Source organism: Panthera tigris, chromosome D3 (genome assembly GCF_018350195.1).
Source record: "Panthera tigris isolate Pti1 chromosome D3, P.tigris_Pti1_mat1.1, whole genome shotgun sequence".
In the NCBI taxonomy this organism is placed as follows: domain Eukaryota; kingdom Metazoa; phylum Chordata; class Mammalia; order Carnivora; family Felidae; genus Panthera; species Panthera tigris.
The window spans coordinates 76,549,632-76,576,629 of record NC_056671.1 but is presented as its reverse complement, the minus strand read 5'-3'; the positions used below and the strand labels follow the sequence as shown (position 1 = coordinate 76,576,629).

The window sequence follows — 26,998 nt, the reverse complement described above, 5'->3', positions numbered from 1 at the left end:
ACATTTTTAATGCTGACAAACACTAAAGGCTTAGAAAAAAATACAATAAAAAGGAAACATTTTTGAGGAGGCTACCGTTTTCACCGGGAATTGACAGGAAATCTGGAATCTGATAGCATCTTTCTTCTGAGAACCTCTCTGGGCTTCATTACTGAGTCTTAGTAACTCACATTAAATTGAGAGTTGGTTGCTTAAAACCCAGAGGTAAAATATGCCCTGCTAGGGATGGACTCCTATGAATTATGCAAGTGTAAAGTCACTAATTCTCAAATTTAATAACAAGAGGACAGATGGCTCAGAACAGATGCGCATTCCAGGGAGCGTAAGCCTTGTGCTTTGGGCGGACTTTAATGATTTTTTAAAGGTGTGGGGCTTTGAGGGATATTAAGGGAAAGAACGTCCTATAAATCTGCAGGCATTTAAAACCCCTGAAACAATTAAGACAATGCGTTCACCAAGAAGCTTCAAATCAAATCAGACAACCCGTAATACTCGGTGTAGAAAAACGTTCCAGCTTCCATAATTCTTTATTAAATATTTGACAAGTTGTATCACTTCTTTACAACGACTTCATTTTGTCACATTACTCTTTTGCTGTCAGGAAAACAATCTACAATTTCTCTTCAGATCTCTTAAGAAAAATGAAAAGCAAAAAGGATTTGTACTTAAAACTTTTCCTGTATCAAATTCAACCATATTTTAAAGCGATTCTGATTGTGAAAAGGAGCGTTATCCGTAAGTTGTCTTTAAAAAATTTCCAAGTAGTTTGGTTTTTAGTCACTGTATCAAATAGTACTTGGCTTTGTATTAGGAGGTGGGGTTTATAATAAAAAGTTACGAAACATTGAGAATTCATTTGGAATGCTTGAAACTCTTTTCACCTTAAAAGTCACTGTTGTTTTCATGTTTCATTTGGTAATAAATCCTGAATTAGGGAATGACAGCATATTAGCATCATTTTCCTGGGGTGCTCTCAGGCTCCGAGGGTCAGAAATCTCAGGACACGGCTTGGAGAAAACTGTAGAAGGACTAAGCTCTCACTCCCTTTCGAAACCAGATTGCTCAAGAAAGGTGTAAAAATGCTATACAAATATATACATATATATTTGGACAGCATACGTACGTACGTATGTATATACATATCACATAAGTAGTAGTAAAGGGAAAACAAAGTCACGCGAAGTTAACATGAAGGAAACCGTGACAATCTAGGTGAAATCAGTCTGAGTAAGAGGGCAAGCTGGCTTATACAAGAACACGGATGTCTGCAGACACAGGGTTACGGTCATCAGAAAGGCTTTCAATGCTCTGACACAAGGTTGGGATGCAGTACACAGAGGTCTGTCGCCAATGTCGTTAGATTCCCATCGGAAACGTGAAACCGACAAACAAGACACGCACCTTAAACATGCGTTACTTTGCGTGTAACGCCTTTCACAAAGGACGGATGTCTAGGGAGAAGTTTTACTGGAAAATTTCATACAAACAGAAAGCGATCCTCTCCTGAAATAAAACAGTATACAAGCTCACGTCCTAATGCTACAGCATTGTTTCTGACACACTGAAAGCACGCCGGGGTGGGGATGTGTGTATGCCAGTGTATATACACTATTCATTAAGGCTTAGATAAATTAAAAAAAGTGGTCCAAAGTATATCACATTTTCTTCCCAGTTTTAAAATCTAAAGTACAAAGTGGAGTTTATCAGGAGTTTTAAAAACGCATCTCAGACCTGAAAGTGGCAGTTTTGACATGACTTATCAGGATGTACCCCAAAGCCTGAATGAGACAGAGGTAGTGCTCAGATCTCCTGGGGGCCAGGGAGGGAGCAGGCCAGTTACTCTGCACAGCAGCACCCCCTACTGACGAGGCAGGAAATGACACCGGACAGCGGTGACCTCTCCCTGTCAGGACAGAGAGTCAGCAGAAAAGAAAGAGGGTGCCTAGCACAGTGGGGAGGGGCTTGGGAATTGACGAACCCACGCTGTCTATAGATTTTGAAAGTTCGGAGGTGAGATACAAGACTTAGGAAAATGCTCGAGTCGGGTGTTAAACAATTAGTAACTGTTGGGGCAATCAGTAATTTGCTGCACATGAACGTGGCTTTCAAGAGAGCCGATCTGGATCTGGCAAGATCAAACAGCAATGGTACACGCTGTCTATTTAACAATGTGAGATGTAGAAAGTGGTGAAAATATTTTGCAAAATCATTTCTCCGAATCTGTCACTGCATCCTTATGTGGGAGGAATAACCCATGTCAGACGCTTTGGAGCATCTGTCATCTGACCATCAGGAATAGCTCATGTTCGACCAAAGGGCTTTGTAAACAAAAATTAAAGAAGCATCTTACATTCTTGTGATCTGGTACAGAGTATAGAAAAGTCAATAACGGAAAATGCGTTAAAGCGGAATACAACTTTGAAACAGACAACTGCCTCATTGTCTCCCGTTCCAGAGGCAGCGGTGGAAAAGCAGCGCACTATGGGAAGCCAATCCAGACTTTCCAAATTCGCCTTCAGGCCAACAAGGGACGGGGATCGAAATCCTGTAGTTGTGATAACTCATGTCCATCATGCAGTTGCCCTGGAACCAGCTTCTTAACCTTGCGGCAAAATGACCCATAATAATGGTACCTTCTTCCGGAAACTTAAAACAAGCCAGACTCGGGGAATTTTTAAGAGAACGGGGGGTGGGGGTGGGGGGGAGGGACAGAGACCTTGGACTTGGGAGAAGGGCCACTGCTAGGGGGAACAGGAAGAGGTGGCCCACCCTCCCTGCCAGGCCTGTGGGTTCCAACGGTGCGTTTTCTTAACCACCACCTGTGACTCTGTCCTGGAGGCAAGGGACAGTGGTTGTCAGGACTTGGAGAAAACAAGATCTAGGACTGTTTTAGACAGAGTGAAGCCTCAAGAACTGCTGAGATTGAGGGAACCTCGTGTGTGGATTAAAAGCAAAACAAAACAAAAACAAACCCCAAACCCAGCACTATTCAGCCGTTACTGCAACCCAATATTTAGTGGCAGGTGAACTGAACCGTCATTCACAAATACGTCATTCAAGTATTCAAAGGGGTCCAGTTCGATAATTCTTATCTGTTCCTGGTACAGGAAGTAGCTTAGGATGGGTTTTTCTTTCACATTTTTAACACTTTGCCTAATTTGCATTTACTAAATATTCTGATTTTTTGAGTATACAGTTTGCAAAATGACAGAATCCCAGTTCTTCAACTAGAATCGTAGGCTTTCTCCCCTATAATGACATGATCACTCTCAGAATCCATCCAAGCGCTGGCTTTGGCGTGAGTCTAAAAAGAAAGCCCTCTGGACAGTGAGGGGTTACACAAAGGGGGTTTTTTGCCATGCGACACTGGTTATATTGACTGTAGGGGGGAAAAAATCCCACAAGTAGATAAAAATAATAAGCAATGTTATTTTTTCTGATTACTTGACATCTAAGCTCTCTGATCACTGTTGGGTATTTTTAAATCAATAGGAAAGGGGAGCCAATCCTCAGCTCTGCAGAAATCCTTCTTCTCTCAGACACCTCCGACCTCTGCACCTCTATAAGGCAGTTAGTTCATTTATAACCACAAACGTTCCTGGTTTCTCACGAGCCACCCGGAGCTGGGGAACAATGAATTTCTTACACCAAAAGGTCCTTCTTCCGTAACAAACGGGGAGGCCCTGAAACCACAATTTTCTGTCTTTATCTACGAGTGGCAAGGGATCACATCTCTAGAGTCCCCCCACTCGCGACGGGGTTTAGAACAACACAGGTGAAAAGGACAGCAGGGCTGAACTGCCCCGCTGCCTCAGGCTTTCTCTCAAAACACCACGGAATCCCGCAACGAAGGCTCACAAGTGCCAAAGGATCCCGACGGCGCGGAACCCTCCCCCCGGGCCCCGCCAGCTTCGCAGCGCGACCGCGGGGGCCAAGTCAGAGAGTTCCTGCTCACTTTTAATCCAGCACAGAACAGACACAACTCAAGGCGGTACACAGTATTGAAGCATGCAACGTGTCCTAGGTGACAAAACCCGGTGAGGCAGAGTGCGCATTAAATTAATCTTGCTAGCGGGGTAGAAATCACAAAACAATTGGTGAGGACAGGTGTGTAGGCTCAGCTTTACATCCAGGTTTTATACACCAGCAGCCAGATTCACAATGGACAGATATTGCACCAGAAAGATGTGTGCAGGGAGAAGAAATCATCATCACATTTAATGCCTATGATTTACAAACAACGACCACCCATCAACAAAACCAGATACGACCCCCAGGGAGGACATAAAGTGCCTTCAGAACTGGTGCAGTTGGACAGAAACTGGTTATTTAGCTACCGCTAGCCAACGCGTACAAACGGGACACGACACAGAGCTGGTTTCCACAGTTTCAAATCAAGCGAGTGTCGAGGCCCATTCAAATGTCTCTACGACAAACAGCAAAGAGTTTGGAAAAGGTAATGAAAGAATGGCTGTACAGCATCACGGAGGGTTAAGTGATTTCTCTAATGAGAAAGGACAGTCCGACCCTGCCTCCGATGTGTTCTAGCACACGGAATTACTTCTAAGGAATAACGGTGTGGTTCCTTCCTTCAAGCCAACACCAAATTTGTCATGCTATGTTACAATTCTCTCAGCCTGGAGCTATTACGCTAAATTTGCACACACACACACAAAATGTAATATCCAGTTTGTTTTCCATTCTCTCAGAGTATGGAGAAAAGTAGCATTATGTCTAATGTTCTATTTTAAATTCTCTCAAAGTACTTGTCCGTAGGTATCTGGACCAAAAAAAAAAAAAAAAAAACAACAACAGTCTTTCAATTCTAATAACATAGGGAGTGGGGGGGGGCGGTCAAAGTACTTCAAAAATAAAAATGTCACTGACATTAAACCTGGTATGAAATTCAAATACAAAAAAAATATGCTCACTTTTCCAAGTACACGAGACATCTTTAATTGTAATGAAATAAAATCTGAAGATCGGTCTAAATCATTTTAAAAAGTAAACATGAGTTGTAATACTATACCTGTAGAGTGATTAATCCCATTCATTGTCATTATAAAGTATGTAAAATATTTATTAAGGGCTTTGCCTACAGAGGCACAACATAAATAGAATAAGTCCTCCTGAAATGTTATTAGTGTACACATCAACCAGTTGATAATTCGTGGTGGAAAATGCAGGAACGCGGCCTGGGACCGGGCTCCCGCGTCTGAACCTGGGCAAGTCGCGGGTGGAGGCCCCGCCCCGGGAGCCAGGCCGCCGTGTGCGGCCGCTCTTCCGCCTCGGTCTCTGCAAAGTCAGGTGTTGGGCAAATGCAAAAGTGCAAGCAGGACTCGCTCGATGAACAACCACCCCGAGGACGGGGGAGCTTAATCCACCCCCTCGAATCCTTGAGCGTTTTCCACGGCCATGAGAAGTTTCTCTCGTAAATCTTCGAAGGTTTCATACGGAGGTAAGTCAAGGCGATTAAAGCTGCAAGAGTAACAGAAAGAACAGGTAAAAAGGCATCGTTCTTGCCCCTACAGTCACAACGGCATTTCCTAGGTTTGCCTAAGGAGGCATCTGGTACCTGAGCAAGAGCGTGCAGAGGTCTTCACCAACCATTCTGACTATCAACAATAAATGCCAGCGATGGGGGCGCCTGTCGGTTAAGTGTCTGACTTCGGCTCAGGTCATGATCTCACAGTTCGTGGGTTCGAGCCTCGTGTTGTGCTCTGTGCTGACAGTTCGGAGCCTCGAGCCTGCTTTGGATTCTGTGTCTCCTTCCCTCTCTGCCCCCCCACCCCCCTGCTTGTGCTTGCTTTCTCTCAGAAATAAATACACTTAAAAAAAAAAAAAGAAAAAGGCCAGCAATGAAATCGCCCACGCCAAAGAGGCTGCAGAACCCACGGGGGAGAGTAAGGAATTTTCTGGGGTCACTGACATCCGTGCCAAGTTCCAAACCCTCGAACACAAAGAACTGACATGTTAGGGATGAACCAAAACCAAGGCTGAGTCTATTTCGAATGCTCTCGCTTATTCTTATTCTGTGCTAGCTCCCAAGCTAAGTGCTTTTCCCGGTGGTAACTCAGGTTGTTTTCATCACGGGCCTCTGAGGCGGGTAATGGTTTCTCTAGATTCAGGTCCTGGAGCAGAGGGGAAACGTCAAGGGGCCCGAGCTCTCATTCCCAGGAAACCAGGCGGCTGGCGTCTCCCGAATTCCAACGCTAAGCTGCCTGCTCAAAGCAAAGGCGAGCAAGTCATCGACATTTGGAGTGGAAAGCCGCATTTACAGCAAGCCTCCAAATATCTAGAGGCTTCAGCCTGGCGACAGGGAAGCCTTCAGACAAACAGTGGCCTCCGTGGGCGATGAGGCACACCCGTCTATGAGAACAGGTTCAGATACTGGCTCTGCGATGTGACCTTGGGCGAGTTACCTTACTCTGAATGCGCTCGTCTGCTTTTTCTGTGAAACGGGGAAACTGCTCCCAGGATGCCAGGAAGGTCAAACCAGAAGGCATGTAAGGTGTTCCTCGCACCAAGCAAGTGCCCAAAGATGGCGACCATAGTTCTCTGTCACTCACCTCTCACTGAATGCCTGCATGGGGCACAAGGCGTTAGAATCGGTACCTATGGGGGTGCCCTGCTGACACGTACCGGTCATGAAAATGGCCACATGCACTTGCCAAGGCTGGTGATGGCTGGAGTAAGAGTGAGTGAATGTGCAGCACGGCAGTCACCACTGTTAAGTACTCTTGGTCTACTACCTCAGTGAATGCTAGCAATCACCCCTATTCTAGAAAAGAGGAACGGAGGCACAGAGAGGTTAGGTAACTTGCCCAAGGTCACGCAGTAAGTGGGAAAACCAGGACTGTGCCCCAGGCTGGCTCCAACACCTGGCTCAGACCGCTGTGCCGCCCCAGCATTGAAAACTCCCTCCTGGCACTGACCTATGATTCCAAACATGAACAGCACGAGTCCTTATGTTTCAAAAACAAACAGTTATCAGCAGCCAGTAGAAGCGGACACACATCCACGGTGGGCCCTTTAGAGACCCTTAACATGTTTCACAAGACCCACCGAGCACTCAGACTTTTAAGTCGCTAAACGCCAAAGTTACAGCAGAGGACAACACGAGGCTTCTCAAACTGGACTTCTCAGAAACCCAGGAATCCTGAAGACTAAGTCCAAAAGGGTTTTCGGTTTGATAATGGTCTCAAACGTTACCTTCCCAGCTGTCACCACAGAGCTCCACGTTTGCAGACTGCATTTAGAAACAGCCTGTCACAGAGGCGCCCGGGTGGATCCGTCGGTTGGTTAAGTGTCTGACTTCAGCTCAGGTCATGACCTCACGGTTCGTGGGTTTGGGCCCCGTGTCGGGCTCTGTGCTGACAGCTCGGAGACTGAACCTCTTTCGGATTCTGTGCCTCCCTCTCTCGCTGCCCCTCCCCTGCTCACACTCTGTCTCCCTCTCAAAAATAAATACATATTTTTTAAAAAATGAAAAAAAAAAACCACCCCAAACCCCAGCCTGTCACAGAAGCTGACTTTAGTCTGACCCGCAGTTGGTCTTACACAGTCCGGGGCCTGTGATCCCTACGGGGCCTAGTGATGCATTCTCGAGGATCTGTGACCATCTTTCTGTTGTGTATGACCGTTGCTTCCAATTATCGTGATGGTCATAGGAGTTAACGCATCTAACGTGCTCAGGACAATGCCTGGAACACAGTAAGTGCCTGGTAAGTGTCTGATGAGCCAGGAGCCTGGCTGGCTCTGACCTGCCACTGGCCAGCTGAGTGGCCTCCATATTCTCGGTGGGACCCGCTTCCTCATGTGGAAGACGTGTGGGCTGCCTGAGGTCATTTTTAGTCTCCAAAGAGTGGGTGGGTCTGTGAGTCTTTGAAAAGTATAAATATCCAAGCAGTGATCTTTGATGGGACAGTGAAATGAAGCCCTTTCAGTCATTTCATCTGAGAGGTTTATGAGCTCTCCGGGTAAATCGGGTTTTTATTCTGAAGCTTAATGGTCGATTTAACATTTTCACAAAACCTGGACGAAATCAGACCTATCTATAGCTAAACTGGACGGTGGCACTGCTGCCGTGGGCAGCCGGCCAAGTGCAGTCTGGGGGCCAGGCTGGGAGCAGAGCCACCCAGAGAAACAGGCCCACCCCTGCCCGCCGGTGCTGCCTGCAGCCTGCCCTCTTCTTCACCGGGTGGGAGTCTGAGCATCAGCAGGCCGACGCCTGTCACTTGATTTCTGGGACCCACACAGGAGCAAAGAGGCTCCGCTAAGAGCCCACTGGGCTGCTTCCCTCCCGTGGGCAGACCTCCGTCCTCCCTAGGGAAGGGCAGGGGTTTTACACTCTGTGTGCCAGGGGCTCCCGGGGAGTTCTGAAAACCCCACAGCTCAGGCTACGCCCCAAACCAACTATGTCTAAATCTCTGGGGGCAGGACCCCGGCATCAGATTTTCTGAAAACTTCTAAGAGGTTCCAATGTGCAGCCGATGCCGGGAACCACTGAGTTCGGAGATCGTCTCTGGGCAGCACCATGTTTCAGATGTGATCCAAGCACACGGACTCGGAAACGGAAGAAAAGGTCAACAGTAAAGACGTCTGTCCACAGGGTCACGGAGGGACACAGGCCGGACGCTCGAGTATTTGGTTCTCTTCAGAGAGTCTCCAAAGAAAGCGAACTGCAGCAATAAAGGCAGCAGATCTAATGCCGTGGTTAGTGTGCAGATCCCGATTCTGGCGGAGCTGAGTTCCAATCCTGTGCTCTGGGAGTCTGTGAGCTGTGTGACCCTGGGGCAAGCGTCCTGGCCGCTGATGGGGATGCCGGCGTCCCGCGAGGCCGCCACCGAGACTCACCAGTGCCTGGCCCACACAAGACGGCTGTGCCGGTAGTTCAGCCCTTACTCCCACCTAGCTTTACCAGCCCGTGAGCTGGGGAGTTCTGCATCAACCCCAGTGGTCCCGGGGCTCAGCGCAATGCTGCCTGCCTTCCAGATGCAGGCTATCATAACCCAGAAAACTACACTGGGCTCGGACACTGTTTGGAATCCAAGCTCCAAACCACCAATGCATTCTCCCTCGAGAATAAAGGCAGAGGATCACGGCAATCACCGCTTCGGAGAGCCACCGCTTTAGGTGGAGTCAGCCTGCTTCCGAGCGTCGGATGGGCAAGGACCATGTTCACTGCATTCAGAGCCCCATGACTGGTATAAGCGGGGAGGCTTTCTCTCCAGCAAAGGCAAGGGAATCGAACGACCTCCCTCGGCCAATTTTCCGCAAACGCGCTTTCAGGAGAATTGCCGCCTAGCGGGCACGTAGAGGGCAGGGGGGCGTTTCCCCACGATAAGCATTCCCGGGCGCCCTGCAGCCCCTGGCTCTGGAAGGCCCCCTGCTGGTGAGGAGAGCAGGGCTGTGCGGCCCACCGTTTCCAGAGGGGCCACCTCCACCCGCTTCCTAAGAGCAAGACACGGAAGTCTGTGGGCGAAGCCGACGCCGGGAACGTCGCGCCTGGCTTAGCAAGAGCGCCCTGAGAGCTGCTAAGTGTCATTCTTGTGCCGAGGGTTTAGGGGAGCCTTCGGAGACGGCGGGGTCCCCTCCTCCCGGCCCCCGCATCCTGGAGGCTGAGGGCTGCTGCCTCGCTCCCACCCCCGGGGGACGCGGGCCTCTGTCAGACCTCTCCGGCCCTCCAGCCACCGTCGTGCTGTTGCTCAATTCCAGAGCCTTACGAGGTACGGATGGTCATGAGAGGTCTTCTAAAACAGTGTTTCTCCAGGGAATTTTAGCCCAAGTTCTGGGAATAAAAACCATCTTCAGGTTGCAGTAAAAACCCAGTCTGTCAATGGGGTCTGAGAACAGCCATGACCTTGTACGGTGACTACACGGTGCAAGGTGCGATCCGTACTTCTGGAGTACTGAGGAAGGATGGGGTCTGGGGGCGACGCCCACCAGCTTGGGGGGTGGGGATTGGAGAAGGAACGCCCCCCCAGCATGGGGGGTGGGGCCTGGGGACAGAGGTACCCGCAGGGGGGTGGGGATTGGAGGAGGAAACCCGCCCCCCCCCCCCCCCCCGGTGGGGAGCAGTTAACCCTTTATGAGCCAAACACACCGGGTCCGTTCAGACCATGGTTTGAGCTTTACCAGCCATTATTCTAGAATCTACACTTTGTCCGCTATCCGTGGACAGGCAACACGGCACTCTGTAACCTCCAGCCCTGCATCAGCCCCACCTAAGCGTTTCAAACACGATGTGTGGACAACTGGGTGTTTTTGTCACTCACCACGTGTGAGCTCTGGGCAGTTTTTCAGGACTCCCCCATTGCTCTATTGTAAACAGCTGAGGACCATTGGAACCTAGGCGAAAAAAGAGAAATAAATGCTAAGCGTGCTCAAGGTGGGAGAGCAGAGCTGAGGTGGGGCCTGAAGGAAAGGGAAGGAGGTGGGCGAGCGTCGTGCAGGAGACGGAAACACCGTCCTGGCTCCGGGCAGCACTGAAGCCCTGCTGTCGGGAGATACAGGGGCCTGCACAGACTCGCACAGACCCTGCACCTCCTTCAGAATGGAGGGGCACCAAGTTTCACAGCAAGCCCCAGTGCAGCCGGCTGCAGCCTTTCAGCGGAGCCCGGAAAGCTTACACTTAAGGCATTGGGGGGGGCGGGGGGGCGGTGAACTCCAACCTTAAAGCATAGCAGAAAGAGTGATTTCCTAACATCTATATAGTAAGCTCCAAGGGATTCTGTCTCCTGGAGGTAAGCAGTCCTTCAAGATACACCAAAATACGAAACGAGAGAGAGAGAAAAACGGGGCGCCTGGGTGGCTCAGTTGAGCGTCTGACACTTGATTTTTGGCTCAGGTCATGATCTCAGTCATGGAATCGAGCCCTGCACTGATGGCATGGAGCCTACTTGGGATTCTCATTCTCTCTCTCTCTCTGCCCCCCCCCCCCCACTTTCATGCTCAGTCTCTCTCTCAAAATAAGCTTAAAAAAAAAAAAACAACACAGACAGACCAACTTTTTTCTGTACTAAACCCAAAGCCCTCTCCCCACGAGTCCTTTGACGGGACCTACGGGTGACACATTCTGGGAGGCAGAGCCGTGCGGGGCCGCCGCGGAAGCCTGGCTGCAAAGTCACAGGAGGAGAACTGAACCCATCGGTGCCCCGCTCACCATAAAGTTCGGCGAACCCATTCATGGGTACTCGCGACGTCCCCGTGACAAACTGCAGTAGCCGGATCCGCTTCTCCGCGTCCATGAGCAGCACGGCCTGGGAACGGAGGCAGAAGGTCGTTACACTGCGTGGGGCACCCGGCCTGGGCTGCGGTAACCCAGACAGGCCAGACGCAGTCATAAATACTGCAGCGTAAGACCGAGACCGCTGACTGAAAACAGAGTCTGTTTTTTATGGGCCCCAGAGTACCGCCTGTGTGATCTCAGAGAACGAGAGATCGCGACGTCTCTTTCTTCTTCTGCCGACAGGTCAAAATAAATGAAATACAAAGCAAACTCTTTGGTGGCACGGAGCTCACGCTTCCGTGGGTGAGGCGTGCCAGCACCCCCGCGGGCCGATCATACACCCCCAGTGTTCGAGAAGCGCCAACATCAGGAGGCCAGGTTAGGAGGGGAGATTTCAGACCCAGACAGATCCTCTAAAGGTAACATTTTAGAAAAAGAAAGGACAGCAGAGGCCAGGTCAGGCCTCTAGAAAAACCCGGGTATGCTACGCATCTGAATTATGACAAGAATTGTGTAGACAGGCGGACTGGGCTTTGAAGATCCTGCTTTTAAATTTTTCTCTCTCTTCAGTTGGTTGAGCGTCTGACTCAGGTCACGAGTCTGGTTTAGGCTCAGGTCATGATCCCAGGGATCATGAAATTAAAACAAGTTTTGGGATTTCTTATTTCTGGAAGTAAATAAACAAGCTTTCCCCCCCTGAAACTGTTCTTTAGAAGGCAGTTTATGGTCTCTTGCCTGGACTTAACTCACTCCTATTTCGCTTCTCTCCTCAGCTAAAGAAAAAGCAAACGTTGGCCCTAAGATAGTACATCAAATTTCATTTGCATCCTTGACTGAAGGATATAAAATATCAAAATATTTGTTGGAATTAACCAAGAAAGGGGAAAATGATTTTTTAACCAAAAATGGCATCTTGACACAATCTCAAAGCATGCTTTGCCCCGAGAAGCTTCCCATTCTCATTTATACTTTGGTGGACCAGTTCTGACTCTCGAACCCAATTACCGACTTCATTGTACTCAGTGGGTTCCTCACATAAAGCCGCTTCAGTCAGGCGGTCAAGGAAGGACAAAGTACTTTGATAAGGATGGACCGTGTGCAGGATAACTGCTCACCAGAGTGATGGAAACACAGCAGGAAGGGCTGCTTTCTCCCCCCAGTGGCCCAAGTGCCAACAGAGTCTTGGGTTGCAGAAGCAGGACCACGGGAAGGCAGCACAGAGCCCTCAGGCCCAAGCCAGGCTGGGGAGAGGGACCGCCCCAGCAGCCACGGCCTTACCTTCCAGAACCACTGAATGACAGGGTGGTTTGGGCAATAGCCATTCTTATAGATAGAATGTTGTCTCCAGTCGTTCACGTCCACGTCGCCAAGGCCGCACATCAGCAACTAGGAGAGAGAAGGACCAGATGTGAACGGGCGCATGTGAAGGCCCAAGAAATCACCCACGGAGGAATGGCCTTTTCTCAACACCAGCACTTTGTCATGGGTAAAGCAGTACGGTATGCCAGGAGCTCTTAAAAACAGGTGACGGGGACAACATTCTCCTCCACCTCAGGTAAGAGGCAGCGCGGGCAAGGAGGGGGACCCAGTTCTAACGTGTGTTCAGGCCACAGCCACTCACGGTGCAAATGCCACTCCGTGTCTGTCTCTTGCCCACCCCTCTAATCTGAGCTGGGTGTTCAGATTTTCTCGGGCTCCGTTTACAGCTGCTCATTACTCCAGCCGTCTTCCCTTCCGAGAGGTTATGTGTCTCCATATCTGAAATGTCTCCCAACCCACAGGAGGACTAGTGCTTTACGGCAGCCAGAGCCCCGCTCAGTCGGCTTGCTGACCAGAGCTGTGTGCATGCGGACCTGTCCTAATGTAGTGACCGGGGCAGTGACCGGGGCTTAGGGCTCGTCTTACTACCCGACCCCCCCAGCAGGAAGGATCCCTGGGCACAGGAACACACGACGCTCCTGCAGAGGCACCAAAGAAAAACGGAAGGAGAGCTAAACCAGACGCCTGAGAATGGATCCTAGGCGTGACCGTGCCCAAACCTTGTTGGGTAAACATGGGAGGTCATGAATTGCTCCCTGCCTCAGTTTCCCCACCTACTAAATGAGGGGATTACAACATATGACTCAACATCATCGGCCTTGAAGTTTCTATTTCAAGATAAAAGAACAGAAGGCTAGTCTAGGAGAAATGCTTCGCTGGATGTGGTGGCCTGGACAGACGGGGGACAGCGTCTCAGTGGACACAGTCTTCCTCCTTTTATTGCTCTGGGCAGAACGAAGGGTGAGAGATTCCTGGTACTTTTCAAATTGTTAGTTCTCACCTAGGTCAACACGAAGAAACTGAAACAATCCTGTACCAATGGCCTCCTGCTACTGCCTTGGTGTCTCCCAAAGTTCTCCCTTACTCAATGTGCACCACGTCACGTCCACAGAGACACTGTTCCACAGCCCCTGGTGCTCGCGTCCTGGCCAAGGCCCGGTTCAGCTACCCCTGTGTGGGCGGGAGGCCCAGCCAACGGGCCGTCTCAACCTTGACTCTCTCGACAGCAATTCTCCTTACCCTGTGCACCTGGCCACGAACCCAACTCAGCTCAGCAGGCCTCTACTTGTCCCGTGTGTCCCAGAACTGCCCTCTCCCGGATGAGGAACCGACAAGGGACTGCTTCTGCTACTCTCTCCTCTAAGGTCGACAAGCACACCCCGTGAGAGACATATAGTGCAATCCATCTAAGCTCACTCCCTAAGACCTTGCGGACCAGGAAATAACATCTCATTGGTGAGGTAGTGAGGACCACTTTAAAAATACCTACTTTACAGAAAACGTTTAAAACACAAACCTCCAGCTCATTTTCATCGAAAATTTTAATCAAATCAATAGGAAGCAGTTCTGTGAATCCCTGAAAGAAAAAAAATCACCGTCAACACCTTTTTCCTTGAAAGAGACAAATTTCACAGAAAAAACGAAGCAGCCAGGAAAAACATATTCTTCGCTGGTGATTTATGTGTCAGCGATAGTATCCGGTGACTGTAGTTCCGACACGAACAGCACAGTCACAATAGAAACGTCTTGAAAAGCAGGAGGACCTAGAGGGTTCGGATATTTGAGTAATCTCAGAAACCCTTGGAAAATATGGGTTACTGGAGGCAGGCGAATTCCGGAAGCCATCTATGACAGAGCGATGAGTCAATGTGTCCTGAAACACCCGAGCCACAGATGTGCGAGAGAACGTGTTTCACAACAAGGTACGGAAGGCACAGAGAGGCGATACGAGAGGAGGTGATGTGATCCGGGACAGGAGAGAGGAGCACAGAGACTCAGCTCTGGCTCCCGGTTCGCACCGACCCCTGGAGGGCTCCAGAGCGGCCTGCTCCCTGCCGCTGGGTCTTGTGGGCAGCACCTGGTTCCTGGAAGTGGGATCCCTTGGGGCAGGGCCAGGAACCTGCCTCCCGGGTCTCTGACGTAAAGAAAGCATGAAACTCGCTGTCCTCTTGTACGTCTAACTCACCCTTTCATGCCGCAAGTCCCTGAATTTTGTGAGTGGCCTAGGGCTCTACTTGCTGCTGTGGGTGACCGAGCTGGGGCAAGCCAAGGAGGGCATCGCCTAAGGACTCCGCACTGGTTTGGTGTGCACCTGGGGGGTGTTCTCGTGTTCTCTTTACTAAAGCTGCTATCAAGGCTTCAAAAGGAATTTCGCTTTTGGTCCAAGTGAACCATTTTTTTTAAAAAAACGATGAATCCCCCCCACCCTCCGCTAGGGGCTCGGGAGCACCGCTGACATCACGGATTTGGATCTGAGGAGTGTCTGCTTCACCCTCTAACAGGGTGAACGCTGGCCCAAGACGGCTCGGTGTTAAGATAGAAACCCAGCCTAAGCAGAGGTGTTTTACGTGTGCCTGGGTGGAAGTCTGTGAGGAATTCAGGCGGGAGCGTAACAGGAGAACATCCGTGAAAAGAAAGGGTGGCCCACGGGGTGAGCCGCGCAGGCCTGACCTTTCTGCCGCGCATCCCCACTCCCTCACCATCTTGCGGTGTGCAAACAGTGCCCCCGCGCCACCCCACGGAGGAGAGACATCCTCTCTCAGGCGAGGATTGGCGGCCCAAGACTTACCTCCAAGAAGGCGTTCATTTGCTTCTGGACCCTGTTCACAAACCTCCACTGGATGACTAAGCTGCAGGAGAAATGGGACAATTTGCATCCACCCTTGTCACCACGGGCACACATTCGTTTCTTCACACCTTCTCAGAGGGGGAGGGGAAAGTGGAGAAACCCCACTTTTGATGGGGGGCAAACGGGAGGGTCTAGAGCTGTGGCACAGTTGATGCATTCGTTCTTTCAAGGGTGACTGGAACATGGGTGGGAAACCTAAAGCCTGAGCATTTCAAAAGGAATTTATTCCCTCCAACCAAGCCTTAGTTTAACAAAGCTGCGTATAAATGCGACTATGTGGAGAAGAGGGATAAAAAAGGCTGTGGAGTATGGATGTATATGCGCATGGTACACGTATACACACGTGAACTCACATATACACACATCCACGTATACATAAGCATGTACATATATTTTCATTTTATTTTTTTAAGAGAGGGAGAGAGAGCGTGTGCGTGCGCATGCAAGTGAGCGGGGGCAGAGAGAGAGAGGGAATCCCACACAGGCTCCGCACTGTCAGCACAGGGCCCGACGTGGGACTCGAACTCACGAACCTCGAGATCATGACCTGAGCCAAAGCCGGAAGCTTAACCGACTGGGTCACCCAGGCGCCCCAACATGTACGTTATGTTTTTAAAAGGAGTACTCAGTACAACATATCTCGTGAGACAGTTCATTCTGGAAGCGCTAGCCAGTGTACTGGTTTTCAACGACACATAACTTACCAGCAAAATGATTTACACTAACCCTTTAATACCAAAATTTGGAGGCTTAATGATAAGACCTCCTTAAATAACAGAAATCCACTGAAACCATCTTCTCTGTGACAATGTTTAGTGCACAGCAGAATTTACTGTTAGGTGAATCCACTTTAGATTCCGGCTCAAGTCCTGGAAATAGCATGAGGACCTTATCGGAAAGGCTCTCCCCTACCAGATGGTACCCTGGCAACCCTGGGCCGTCGAGGCCCAGCCCCACTACACAGCCACTGCTTGGCCACATCAGGCTTCCCCGCACCTGCTGTACGCATCAACCCGAGAGCCTTCGTGCACTGGGGGAACCCATGTGTCAGGGGGCAGGTGGAGATTTTAACCATCTTGTCTTTTCCCACCAAATTTGAAACTTAAAAAGAACTGCAAAGGATGATGTACAACATGCATGACAATGTCCACACCCTCAGACATCTGACCCCAATCCCCTTCAGGGCAGTGTTTTAAAAAACCCATTCAAAGCCTGTACCTTCAAATGAAGACAATGGCATCCGCCAAGGTGTCACCCTGCCTGAGACTGTTCGAGTTCGGAATAAGTGTGCCAATTAATGTGAACAGGTAAGGACCGGAGTATCTTACTTCTAGTTTGTTTGTTTGTTTTTTTAAATTAAGCGCAGCAAGCTTTTAGCTTGTGAGGGGAGAAGTCTGCTACTTAACAGTGCATGGTCTGTCAGGGTCTCTAGGCAGAGGCTCTGACACTCTCCGTTTCTTGCTAATTAGGAAGGACAGGTTTTTCTTTGTAGAGGACGCTAAAAGATGTCAAGACTCTTGACCAAATTCTCCAAGTTCAAGTCCTCTGACCGACATTTACGCTGAGAAGAGAGGAGGGAACCGGCTTGACGTAATGGAGTCCTGAATGCAGGTACGGGGCTCAGGCCACCGGCTGCAACCGGCAAGAACCAGAAACTAGGACCCGGGAACCAAACACCGGTCGGCTGCACTGACCCTCTTCCCTGCTCTGGGGCCAGCAAGGAGGATCCCGGACTTGTGTGCCAGAGGCAGACACATGTACCAAAGAGGGAAATGTAACGTGCCCAACAGACAAAGGCCTTCTGACGGGCAGAAATGCCCTAGGATGACTTAACAGTTGGATTTCCAAAGGACTAAACACGGTGTGCCACCAACTGAGGCTGAGATTAGGTTAAGAAAATTATAGCTATCAGAAACAATTCATTATGTTTGCACATATGAATTTTCCTACCCATTTTAACTATGTTCTTACATTTTTATTATGGAAATGAGGTCGAGAGAGATGCAATATTTTATTTCTGGTTGTTCCTAATTTTACCCCACTGGCTGTTGACACTACGGTTCATCACTGCAAATCTCAATTTTAGACCACATACCCACGTACTCCCATGGCGTGTCTGCTGTATTACTCAATACCGTATACTTTTTTCTCCTTTTGTGGCTCCTTTATACAAGGCAGCTCACTGAAGTCATGATACAAGTCAAACTTTCCACCCTATAATTTGACTTCCCGTTAGCCCAAGCCAGAAAGGAACTCATATTGTTGAAAAGTATGTCCCCGACACGCATGAGCTGTTTTGGCAAGGGACACGAACCAAATATGCCATTCAATTTAATAAAAAGAAGAGACTGTAAATATATGTATACGTACTCAATATATTCCCTTTTGTTTTCATTTGTTACCATTATTTCTGACCCATTGGGCTTCAGATCCACTTGATAGGTCTGTAATTGCAAAGATAAGACAACGATCACCATCGTGAAATTATTCTGCACATTACTAATAACGTCTTACTATAAAAGAAGATAAGCAAAATTCATTCGGAAACATTTCCCAGCAAATGGGCTCCGTGTACAAGAGATTATCTAATGAGGCTTTTATATCGTTGAGATGTTACACATTTAAAGATGTTATCATCAAAGGTGAATTATTTTGCGGTTATTTATGAGTTTTAATTGTTCTCGTACATGACCAACAATGGAGAAGAGCAACATTTTTTCATCTGCTATCATTCGTTTATCAAGAAATTAATTAATTACATTTAACAGAAATGACAGGGTACGCTTATCAAGACTACAGAGATCCAAGTTCGAATGCACTTTGTTTCAGAGAATTCGATTTTATAATCGTAAGAAAAGATGCACGGAGTTTCTTTCAAAAAGGCAAAGCACAGGGCCTTAAAAAAATAAAAGCAGCTTCAGAAGCAAGGCTGAGGGATAGATTTCCCTGCTGTTCTGAGAGGCCTTGGCCTTCTGTGTGCATCCAGACACATCCTCATCCACTGTCCGGGCAGGCTCCCTCCCGCAGGGCCACCCAGGATTTTAAGGGCAAAGAGGCTGAAAGCAAGCGTGGCCTTTTCTGCACTTCATGCCGGCCCTAACTCAACATCATGGCGTATAAAGCACTAATTAGCAGAAACCAAGGGAGGAGGGGACTTACTATTTTATAAATACAATGCTTACTCTTATAAAAATTTTAGGTGGGGGGGGAGGAAAAAAAATACCACCCCCAAGTCCCATATTCAACGACAGCTACGTTGATGTTTTGCTGGGATCCCTTTCTGCCTTCCCCCCCCCCCCACCCCCATGCATAACTGGCTATTTCTGAGAATGAGCCAAGCCTGCGGAAATGGTTTTCCAGAGTTAAGTTTCCAGGTCACATCCATCACAAGGGATAGATTGCAATCTGTAATGAAATCTTCTGCTTTGGCGGAGGTCCCCCATCAGTGAGGCCTCACCTCCAGGCCACACACACCCAGGGACAGACTGAGCCTCTCTGGCCCCGAAACTCAGACCTTGTCCTCTGGATTATGCACTTGATTACTGCTCTTGGTCATGATGAGATAGCTTTTTCAGTCCAAGCACGTTGGTCATCCATTTTCCTCTCTTTTCTACTTCTCTTTCTTCAGGGAGGGATCTGGTGCCTCTATCACATGACTGAACTCCATTTTCTACGATGTTACTTCAGCTCTTTATTGTCCGCGATGTGGATTTTAATTGTTACTGAAGTTTTAAGTTTTCTTCAAGCTCTTCCTTACTTCCCACTTTCCCCTTCTCCACGGCCGTGGTCCTGTCTCCCTGGTTCTCCCTGCAGTTGTCTTCCCCTGTCCCGTAAGTGCCACGGCAATCCTCGAGGATGGTGGACGGTTACGCGTGGGGTTGAGATGGGCACGTTTCTTAGAAGACAACCTTTTCAGTTCTTTGACCGCTCTCTAGAGGTCTGTGGACCGTATTCATTTATCCTGCTGTATTTTGTAATAAGCCCCCGATGGCTTTTCTTTTCTCCATTTATTCCTCCTGAAAGACTGCACTGCTGTTCCCTTTCAGTGACGGAGTCTCCCCATCACATTCACACCAAGCAAGTCAATACATCCAAGCCCAGTTCTTGGGACTGAGAGGTCTCACGCACAGTTCAGCAACACTAAGGTAGAATTTTTTCCGGGGGCTGCAGTTTCCAGAGAGTCCTAGAATGAGAAGATCAACCACAGGGAGAGAGAACGGGGCATGAAGAGGAGAAAAACACCTCTGGGGCCTCCAAGAGGAACACGTAGTGAGGAAAAAGAGCAGCCAGCCAGCAGGGCTGACTGGAGAGAAACAGTTCTTCCCCACTCTGCCGGTGGGAGTCTAATTACTTCAACCTTTTGGGAAGATCATTTAGCAACAGGCATCAATTTTAATGGGCACAGCATTCCCTGTCATAATACTTTTAGAATTTATACCACGGGGAAAAAACTGGTCAAATGTACAAGATGCATACTCCCAAGATTATGATCATTATGCTGCCTGTGTAGCAAAATAATGAAATAGCCTGCACGCCTAGCGATGGGGCCTGGTAAAAAAATGCACGGTCTAGGAAATGGAATTCGGTGTAGCCACTTTAATGGAACACATCGACATCTCCTGACATGGAAAGGTATCTGGGATATATTCAAAGTGTATATATGCATCGTACAATCCCATTGTGTAAAAATAAAAAACCTTGTGGGCATGTGCTTACAAAGAATAATTCTGGAAGAACATCAAAAAATTTTTTTTTTTTAAATTTTTTTTTTTTCAACGTTTATTTATTTTTGGGACAGAGAGAGGCAGAGCATGAACGGGGGAGGGACAGAGAGAGAGGGAGACACAGAATCGGAAACAGGCTCCAGGCTCTGAGCCATCAGCCCAGAGCCTGACGCGGGGCTCGAACTCACGGACTGTGAGATCGTGACCTGGCTGAAGTCGGACGCTTAACCGACTGCGCCACCCAGGCGCCCCATCAAAATTTTAATCATGAACCTTCTCCAGGTGAGAGGAACTATGGGTGATTTTTATATATAGTTATTGTAACGGTTTACTACTTAAATTACTGTTTTATAATCAGATACATGAATATAATTGTTGTGCAAAGGGAAAAAAAGAGAGGGATCATGCTGTCTGTGCTAAGTAAGGAGGTCAAGCAAGCAGTGAATCTGTGGGCAGCTGTCTGGTTTCGTGGTGAATTCTTTTTAATTTTTTTACTTTATTTTTTTGGGGGGAAGTGAGGGAAGGAAGGAGAGAGAGAGGTGGAGAGGGGGAGAGAGATAAACACGCAGAATTCAAAGTAGGCTCCATGCTCTGAGCTGTCAGCATAGAGCCCAACGTGGGGTTTGAACCCATGAACCATGAGATTACAACCTGAGCCAGAGTCAGATGCTCAACCGATGGAGCCACCCAGGAGCCTCTTGTGGTCGATTCTGAGGGCGGGTGTCTCTGGGAGGCACTGAGGGTGGTTTTTGGGTCTTGCTCCCAGAGCCTGGCAATCGGTGTCCGAGCCCAGGCTTTCGGTGTTCAATCTCCGTCCTGCTTGAGCTCCTCACAGACAGCACTTTAGTGGGTAGTAGGGGCTGCTGTTACCATTCCACTTTTTAAACCGGCTTCCAAGGGCCAGACGCAGTTGGCTTCCTGTGGTCCAGGCACAGCGTTAGGCTCGCCACAGGGGCTATCACTAAACTGTGCCAAAGAGGCACGTGCCATCACCTTCATTTTCTCACCGAGCGGGGGGACTCCACAGGAAGTGGAGAGAGCCAGGGTCAAGCCTAAGTTCATCTGACTGCAAAGCCCACACCCCGGGGGTGGCACCTGCCTGACCCTCTGCCCGGAGATTTCTCGGGCCAGCCTCCATCTCTGCCCATACACGTCTAACCAGCGTCTTGAGCTGCTCTGTTCCCGGAGCTCCCCCCACTTCACAGTAAGTTCAGACACGGTGGCTCCAGGAGGGCAGGGACTAAATGTGCTCTTGACTACTTTCTCAGCCTTTTTTCATGCTCGACCCCTGAAGAGCCCCTTGAGACCCCCTCCCTGCCCCTTTCTTCCCATTAAATCTTAATAAACAGATTCACAGTATACCTCTGGTATATACTGTGTGGCCTTTTGGGAGCAGGGCCACAAACCATTGTAATGGCTGAGACTCTCTTGTTCTCTAAGAACTAGATTTTACCCCCTCCGGGGTGTTATCCCTTCAGTTGAGAATGTACACCTAACGTATGTCTGGCCCCGAAGAATTTTCCTGCGGGCTGCTGCCCATTCTGCTCCCCTCCGTCCTGCACGGCTTTGTTAAGAGTCCACCCTTCCAGCGCCTCTGCAAAACCACTGGATCAGATGCTAATTTGCTGAGCAGGCGATGAAGAATTGCTACTCATTGCAGCTCTGAAAAAGTGACCTCTCCTGCGGGGTATGGGTGCACCTTGTGCAGAAGTGCATGGTTTATTCTTCCTGCTTGGCACAGGAGGACGGCCCAAGAACTGAAATTTGTTCAGTGGCAACATTCATAGGAGGCCCCAGAAACCAGCGGCTCCAAATTCTCGCCAGCCAGGGTGTAACGACAGCAGCTGCAGTTTCTTTCCATGAAACGACGGCTGCCACCCAGCTTTGCGGCCCGATGTTTCCAGTTGTGGAAGGAAAACACAGCGAATGGCACCGAGGACGGCCCGCCGCGTGTGCACTCCGCTTGGGTGGTAACTTCTCGCCGTTGAAGAGAGTATTGTGTTTTGGCACAAGGGAGGCACGAGCTTCCTCTTGGGTTCCAATAAATGGCGACGAGTGGTGCCCAGTTTTGCAGAGGGCCGGGAGAGGGGAGAGGCTTGCACGTTGGTGGAGGCCCATGCTGGTTCAGTCACTGTTTGGAGCATCCGCTCAGCACCAGACGCTGCGCGGGCGAGTACACAGTGGTGAGCAAAATGTACACCCAGTGCTGCCACCAGGCTGCACTCAATGCCGCCACCGAATCACACAGATAAACGCACAGACATCTGTGCTACTTGCCACAGGGAGACAGGGACATACTCTGAAGAATTATGGCCGGGGGTCAGGGTCGGTTCCCTTGAGGAAGGGAGGTTTGAGCTGCAGGTAGGAGGCTGTATGTTCCCAAAAGATGCAACACCATGAGCAAAGGTCCTGAGGCGAGAAGGGACCTGGTGTGCTCAAGAAGTCCAAGGAGACCAGACCCAGAGAGCATGAGGGACAGCTCTGTGATGCAAAATGCCATCTGAAGACAGAGAAAATGGGGCAAGGCCACGCAGGACCCTCTCGGGGCCAATCAAAGAGCTGGATCTTTATCTTTCTGGCAGAGGAATGACACGACGATTGGTCCATCCCAAAAAGACCAGTCTGCCATTATAGGAGGCCACGCTGGAGAGAAAAGCCCAGCTAGGAGTCTACGAGACGAGACGGTAGCTTAGACGTGGGTGTTGGGGTGATGGGAAGGGAGGACAGACGGATCTGAGAAGTATTTCGGAGTTGGAATGAACAGGGCTAGGGGAGGGACTGGAAATGAGGGATGCGACCAGTACGTGGCTGCTCAATTCCCTCTAAATTTCTTCCCAGAATGCAAAATAGGGAACACGAGTTCCCCGTTAATCAGGTTAGCACTCTGAAAGGGGAAGGCAGTCGTTCAACAAATAGGGCACCTGATCTTTCTCCCTCTCATCTTGTGAGTCTGTTTTCATTACTGTGTTACTCCACCTGATGCAGTCCTAAAGTCAGAAGAATCTACCACCTCAGAGGAGGTCTGAGAATTGTTTTTAATGAATAATTGATATGAACTATAATGATAATCAGAACGTTTATTAGAAGACTACTTAAAAATCCAAACGTCTTGTGCTTGGTTTTTGTTTATTAGGTGGAAACAGTTCCAATTTACTGTAACCAAGGAAGCTTTCCCAGTGCATCTCTTTCTAACTCTGGCATAACGAATGTCTTCTGAACTGTGTTATTTAAGTTAGTCATATGGTTTTCTATAAGTGGATGTAATTTTTTTTTCAGTCGACACACAAGATTAAGTCTTTCTGGGTTCCTTATTTCTACTCCTTCCTTCATGTGTTAAAAACGAAAGGAAGACAGTTCCAGGATGATGATCCACGTGTTTACCCTTTGAAAATTGGCAGTTAAGACCCTTAAATAGGTCCCGCTTAAAAAATGAAGTCATAGCAATTTCTTCTGTTTTCTCACACTTGGAGTTTCTGTTACTGATAACATTATTAACTAAAGAAGAGAAAAGAAAGAAAGAAACTAAAGAAAACTAGGTTAGTGCTATTCATTCATCTGCTTGGTTAGCATTTAGGAGACCTCCGCTGCATGCTGAGCACTGGAAATACCAAGATGACGTCAGGTTGAGGTCGGCTCACAGGACACAGTAGGTGGGTAACGATCAGGGGACCCGCTGAGAAGAGTTACAGCAGAGAGGGGGGTGAGAATGTGCAGGAAGGGGGACGGCGGCGCACAGACAGCGATCAGGCTCGGAAGCATCTCTGGGGACAGGGTTACAGGCACACAATGGTTGCCAAGGTGAGCAGACAGAGGGATCAAAAGACAAGGCTAAAGGTGGGCAGCACTGGGTCACAAGCTATGCTTTAAAAAAAAAAAAAAAAAGGTTTTAATTTAGACTGAAGGTCACAAGATGGTCAACAAAGAATTTTTAAGTGGAAGAATTACAGGATTGTATTTGCTCTCTAAGGCTGTGAACCCAAGAGGGCAGGGACCTGATCTCCTAGCTTCACCTATAAAACTGAGCACAGCAATGTATAAAGCCAGAGGCATTTTTTTGAGAGCAGAGTATACTTTTAATAACCTCTGGAGCAGTAAGGGAAATCAATTTCATTTTCTATCTGACCATCCTTCAGACGGGCTCCACGTCTCATGAATTTCAGGGTCATGTAGATCTGGTCTGGGAGACGAGTTACGATCTCTGGGCTTTTGTGAAATGACAGCTACCAGGGTCGGATAATACTATTGAGAAAACCTCCCTAAAAGCACTGTTATCACCAGGGACAAATCAATCAAATGTTTCAGGTTTAAGACAAACACATCCTATGGAACTTTAAGATGAAACTGAAGGTTCCAAGGAGGCACCTGTAGCTTTGAAATTGACCTTTATGATTAATTCAGCCTAATGACCATGTGGGTGCAAAGCAAGATGGGAATGTTAGAAAAACCTGAGCCTGCTGAGCCCCAGCAGACAAATTTCACCACGACGGCAGAACCGTTAGGCAGAGAGACCACCCCAAGGCCCCCCAGACATCAGCTATCCTGGTCATGTACTTACACCACTAAGTAAACACACTATTTTTCTGAAGTACTTAAAATTCTAAAACCAAGACCCAAACATTCACGTTCAGATTTGCTTTAGGTGAGAAGGTGTGCTTCATGCCCCAGAGGCCTCAGAATCAATCTCTAACTTTACTGGAAGACAGAACAGGCAGGATTTGGGACTTAGCTTCCTGGAAGGACAAGGAGGTACTGATATACAGAGGTGCTTAATTAACTAATATCTGAAGCTCTCCGAGGTGGCCTCAATGGTCTAGTGAAGGAGTCCTGTCACAGCCCTTCTGTGAAGAAGCCAAGACCCTGAGAATCAAAGAGGGATTCCTGGGGATGCCAGCACCTACCTGTCCAAAATTTTCTTCATCGATACAGAACATGAGGTCCAGTTCAGTGGGATCATTTTCCAAGATCCATTTCAAAGAGTTGTAATATTCACTATCCTATGGAAATGACAGAGAAATTAAGTTCTCCCCAAATACCAATGCATTTGACTTCTTGAAATGATTAAGTCCTTCTAAAATGAATCCATTCAGAATGCTCAAGAATTCTATTAGTCGCTAGCATGTTTCCTGCCCTGCTCCAAACCTCCTCTTCCCTTCATTTTAAAATACAAACAAACAAACAAACAAACGTTTTGGTAGTAACAGGGGACTGCAGTTGAACCCTGTCCTCTGTAAAGCACAGACAAAGCAACCCGCTCTGGGTTGGCAAAAATAAGATCATAAAGTTGAACATGTAGAGAGCAATATACTTCCTACCTTTTTTTTTTTTGCATTTATTTATTTAGAGAGAGAGGAAGTGCAAGAGAGGGAGGGGCAGAGAGAGAGGGAGGGAGAGAATCAAAAGCAGGCTCTGTGCCTGTGCACTGTTAGCACGGAGCCCTATGTGGGGCTCGATTTCACAAATTGTGAGATCATGACCTGAGCTGAAATCAAGAGTCTGCAGCTTGACCAACTGAGCCACTCAGGCGCTCCAATATACTTCCTATCTTTTTTTTTTTTTATTATGAAATTTATTGTCAAATTGGTTTCCATACAACACCCCGTGCTCATCCCAACAGGTGCCCTCCTCGATACCCATCACATACTTCCTATCTTTTAAGGGTAAAAACATCAGAGGAAAATAGGAAAGACAGAGAATGTTCTACTTAAACACCGATGGCTCAACACCCATTCCTGTGCTTTTGCTGTGCTCTCTGCAAGTCCTATAAGCAAACAGGAAGGCTGCTCCGGTGTCAAAGCCAGAACACAAGACCCAAGGGCTTGGATTCCTCTCTCTGGGGCAGGCCCAGAAGCTGCTGGGGAAGGACAGGACAGACTCGGAGAATGTGTGCCCCAACTGTCAACCAGTGGGATAAAATTTAGACTCTGAAAGAAATCTCTATATTCCTTGCCTCCACATCATACCATAATAAAAGCACAGTGCACAAGTTAAGGTAAAAGCTGAAAAGAAATGTGGGGCTGGTACTGCGGATAGGTCTAGCAACTCGCCCACGGAAAAACCAGCTGAGGGGGTGTAAGTGCACGGCCGGATCAGCCTCTCCGTTCACCCAGAGATTGATGAGAACAGCAACTCCCGCTGGTAGGTAAGAAGAACGTGGCTCGTACGCCTAGCTATGGAAGAGACACGGTCACCACCCCCCACAGCAAGGCCAAGGGCTTGCAGATGCTTTCTGATCCAGTGACAGAACGTGAGGGCAGAGCTGCAAATGTCCCAAATGGACAGAGCCTCCTCATGGCCCCCGTGAGTGTGCCGCACCCTGGCAAACTCCCACACCCTTGGAGCTGGGGGTGCAGGTGCAGGTAAATGTGAAGAAAAACAGAAGCAAAAGGTATGTTAGGAGAAGAGTGTCACTTTTGTTTTTGCAGAAAAGCCTTTCAAACCCTAAAATGGTCGGCCTAGATACAGTGCCTTGTCCCATCATTGTCTAAGTGGCTTCTTCCCCTCTCCTCCGTCGGTCACTTCCACATCGGGGGTGACAGTAAATGTTCTTCCCTTCATCTACTTTTTGCCCCATCCCCTTGCCATTTTTTGAGACCAGAAAACAAAGGGACAGCGGATGAATCTCTAAACATCCACAGTAGCAATTTTCGATGGAAAGCAAGAGCTGCAGTGAGGCCCCCAGACGACCTTGGGATTTAATTCGGTCAAACCAGTTCCGGGTGAGCGAGGGAGCTGAGACATGGGTCTACCCACCTCAAGCACCACGGTTACAGGAAATGTGAACAAGAGTTTACTTATCAGAAAAATTAGGGAGATCAATGAACTTTCTGAATAAGTCAAGAACGCTCCCCGTTCCCACTGAATGGCAACACCCACAAA

The 26,998-nt window shown here is 48.6% G+C and overlaps 1 protein-coding gene across 4 annotated transcripts in view; it reads right to left on the bottom strand.

Moving 5' to 3' along the window:
* Positions 1–345: 345 nt before the first annotated feature.
* The window catches only part of NEDD4L (NEDD4 like E3 ubiquitin protein ligase), a 341,173-nt gene continuing 314,520 nt past the window's right edge, over positions 346–26,998 (bottom strand). For all 4 annotated transcript variants that reach the window (XM_042962037.1, XM_007080469.3, XM_015536836.2 and 1 more), the window contains 8 exons: positions 25,021–25,116; positions 17,769–17,842; positions 15,339–15,399; positions 14,067–14,126; positions 12,509–12,616; positions 11,165–11,261; positions 10,278–10,350; positions 346–5,478 (listed from right to left, as the gene is read on the bottom strand). In XM_042962037.1, coding sequence (XP_042817971.1) covers positions 5,376–5,478; positions 10,278–10,350; positions 11,165–11,261; positions 12,509–12,616; positions 14,067–14,126; positions 15,339–15,399; positions 17,769–17,842; positions 25,021–25,116 — 672 coding nt within the window. In that variant the 3' untranslated portion in view covers positions 346–5,375. The remainder of the gene's footprint in view (positions 5,479–10,277; positions 10,351–11,164; positions 11,262–12,508; positions 12,617–14,066; positions 14,127–15,338; positions 15,400–17,768; positions 17,843–25,020; positions 25,117–26,998) is intronic.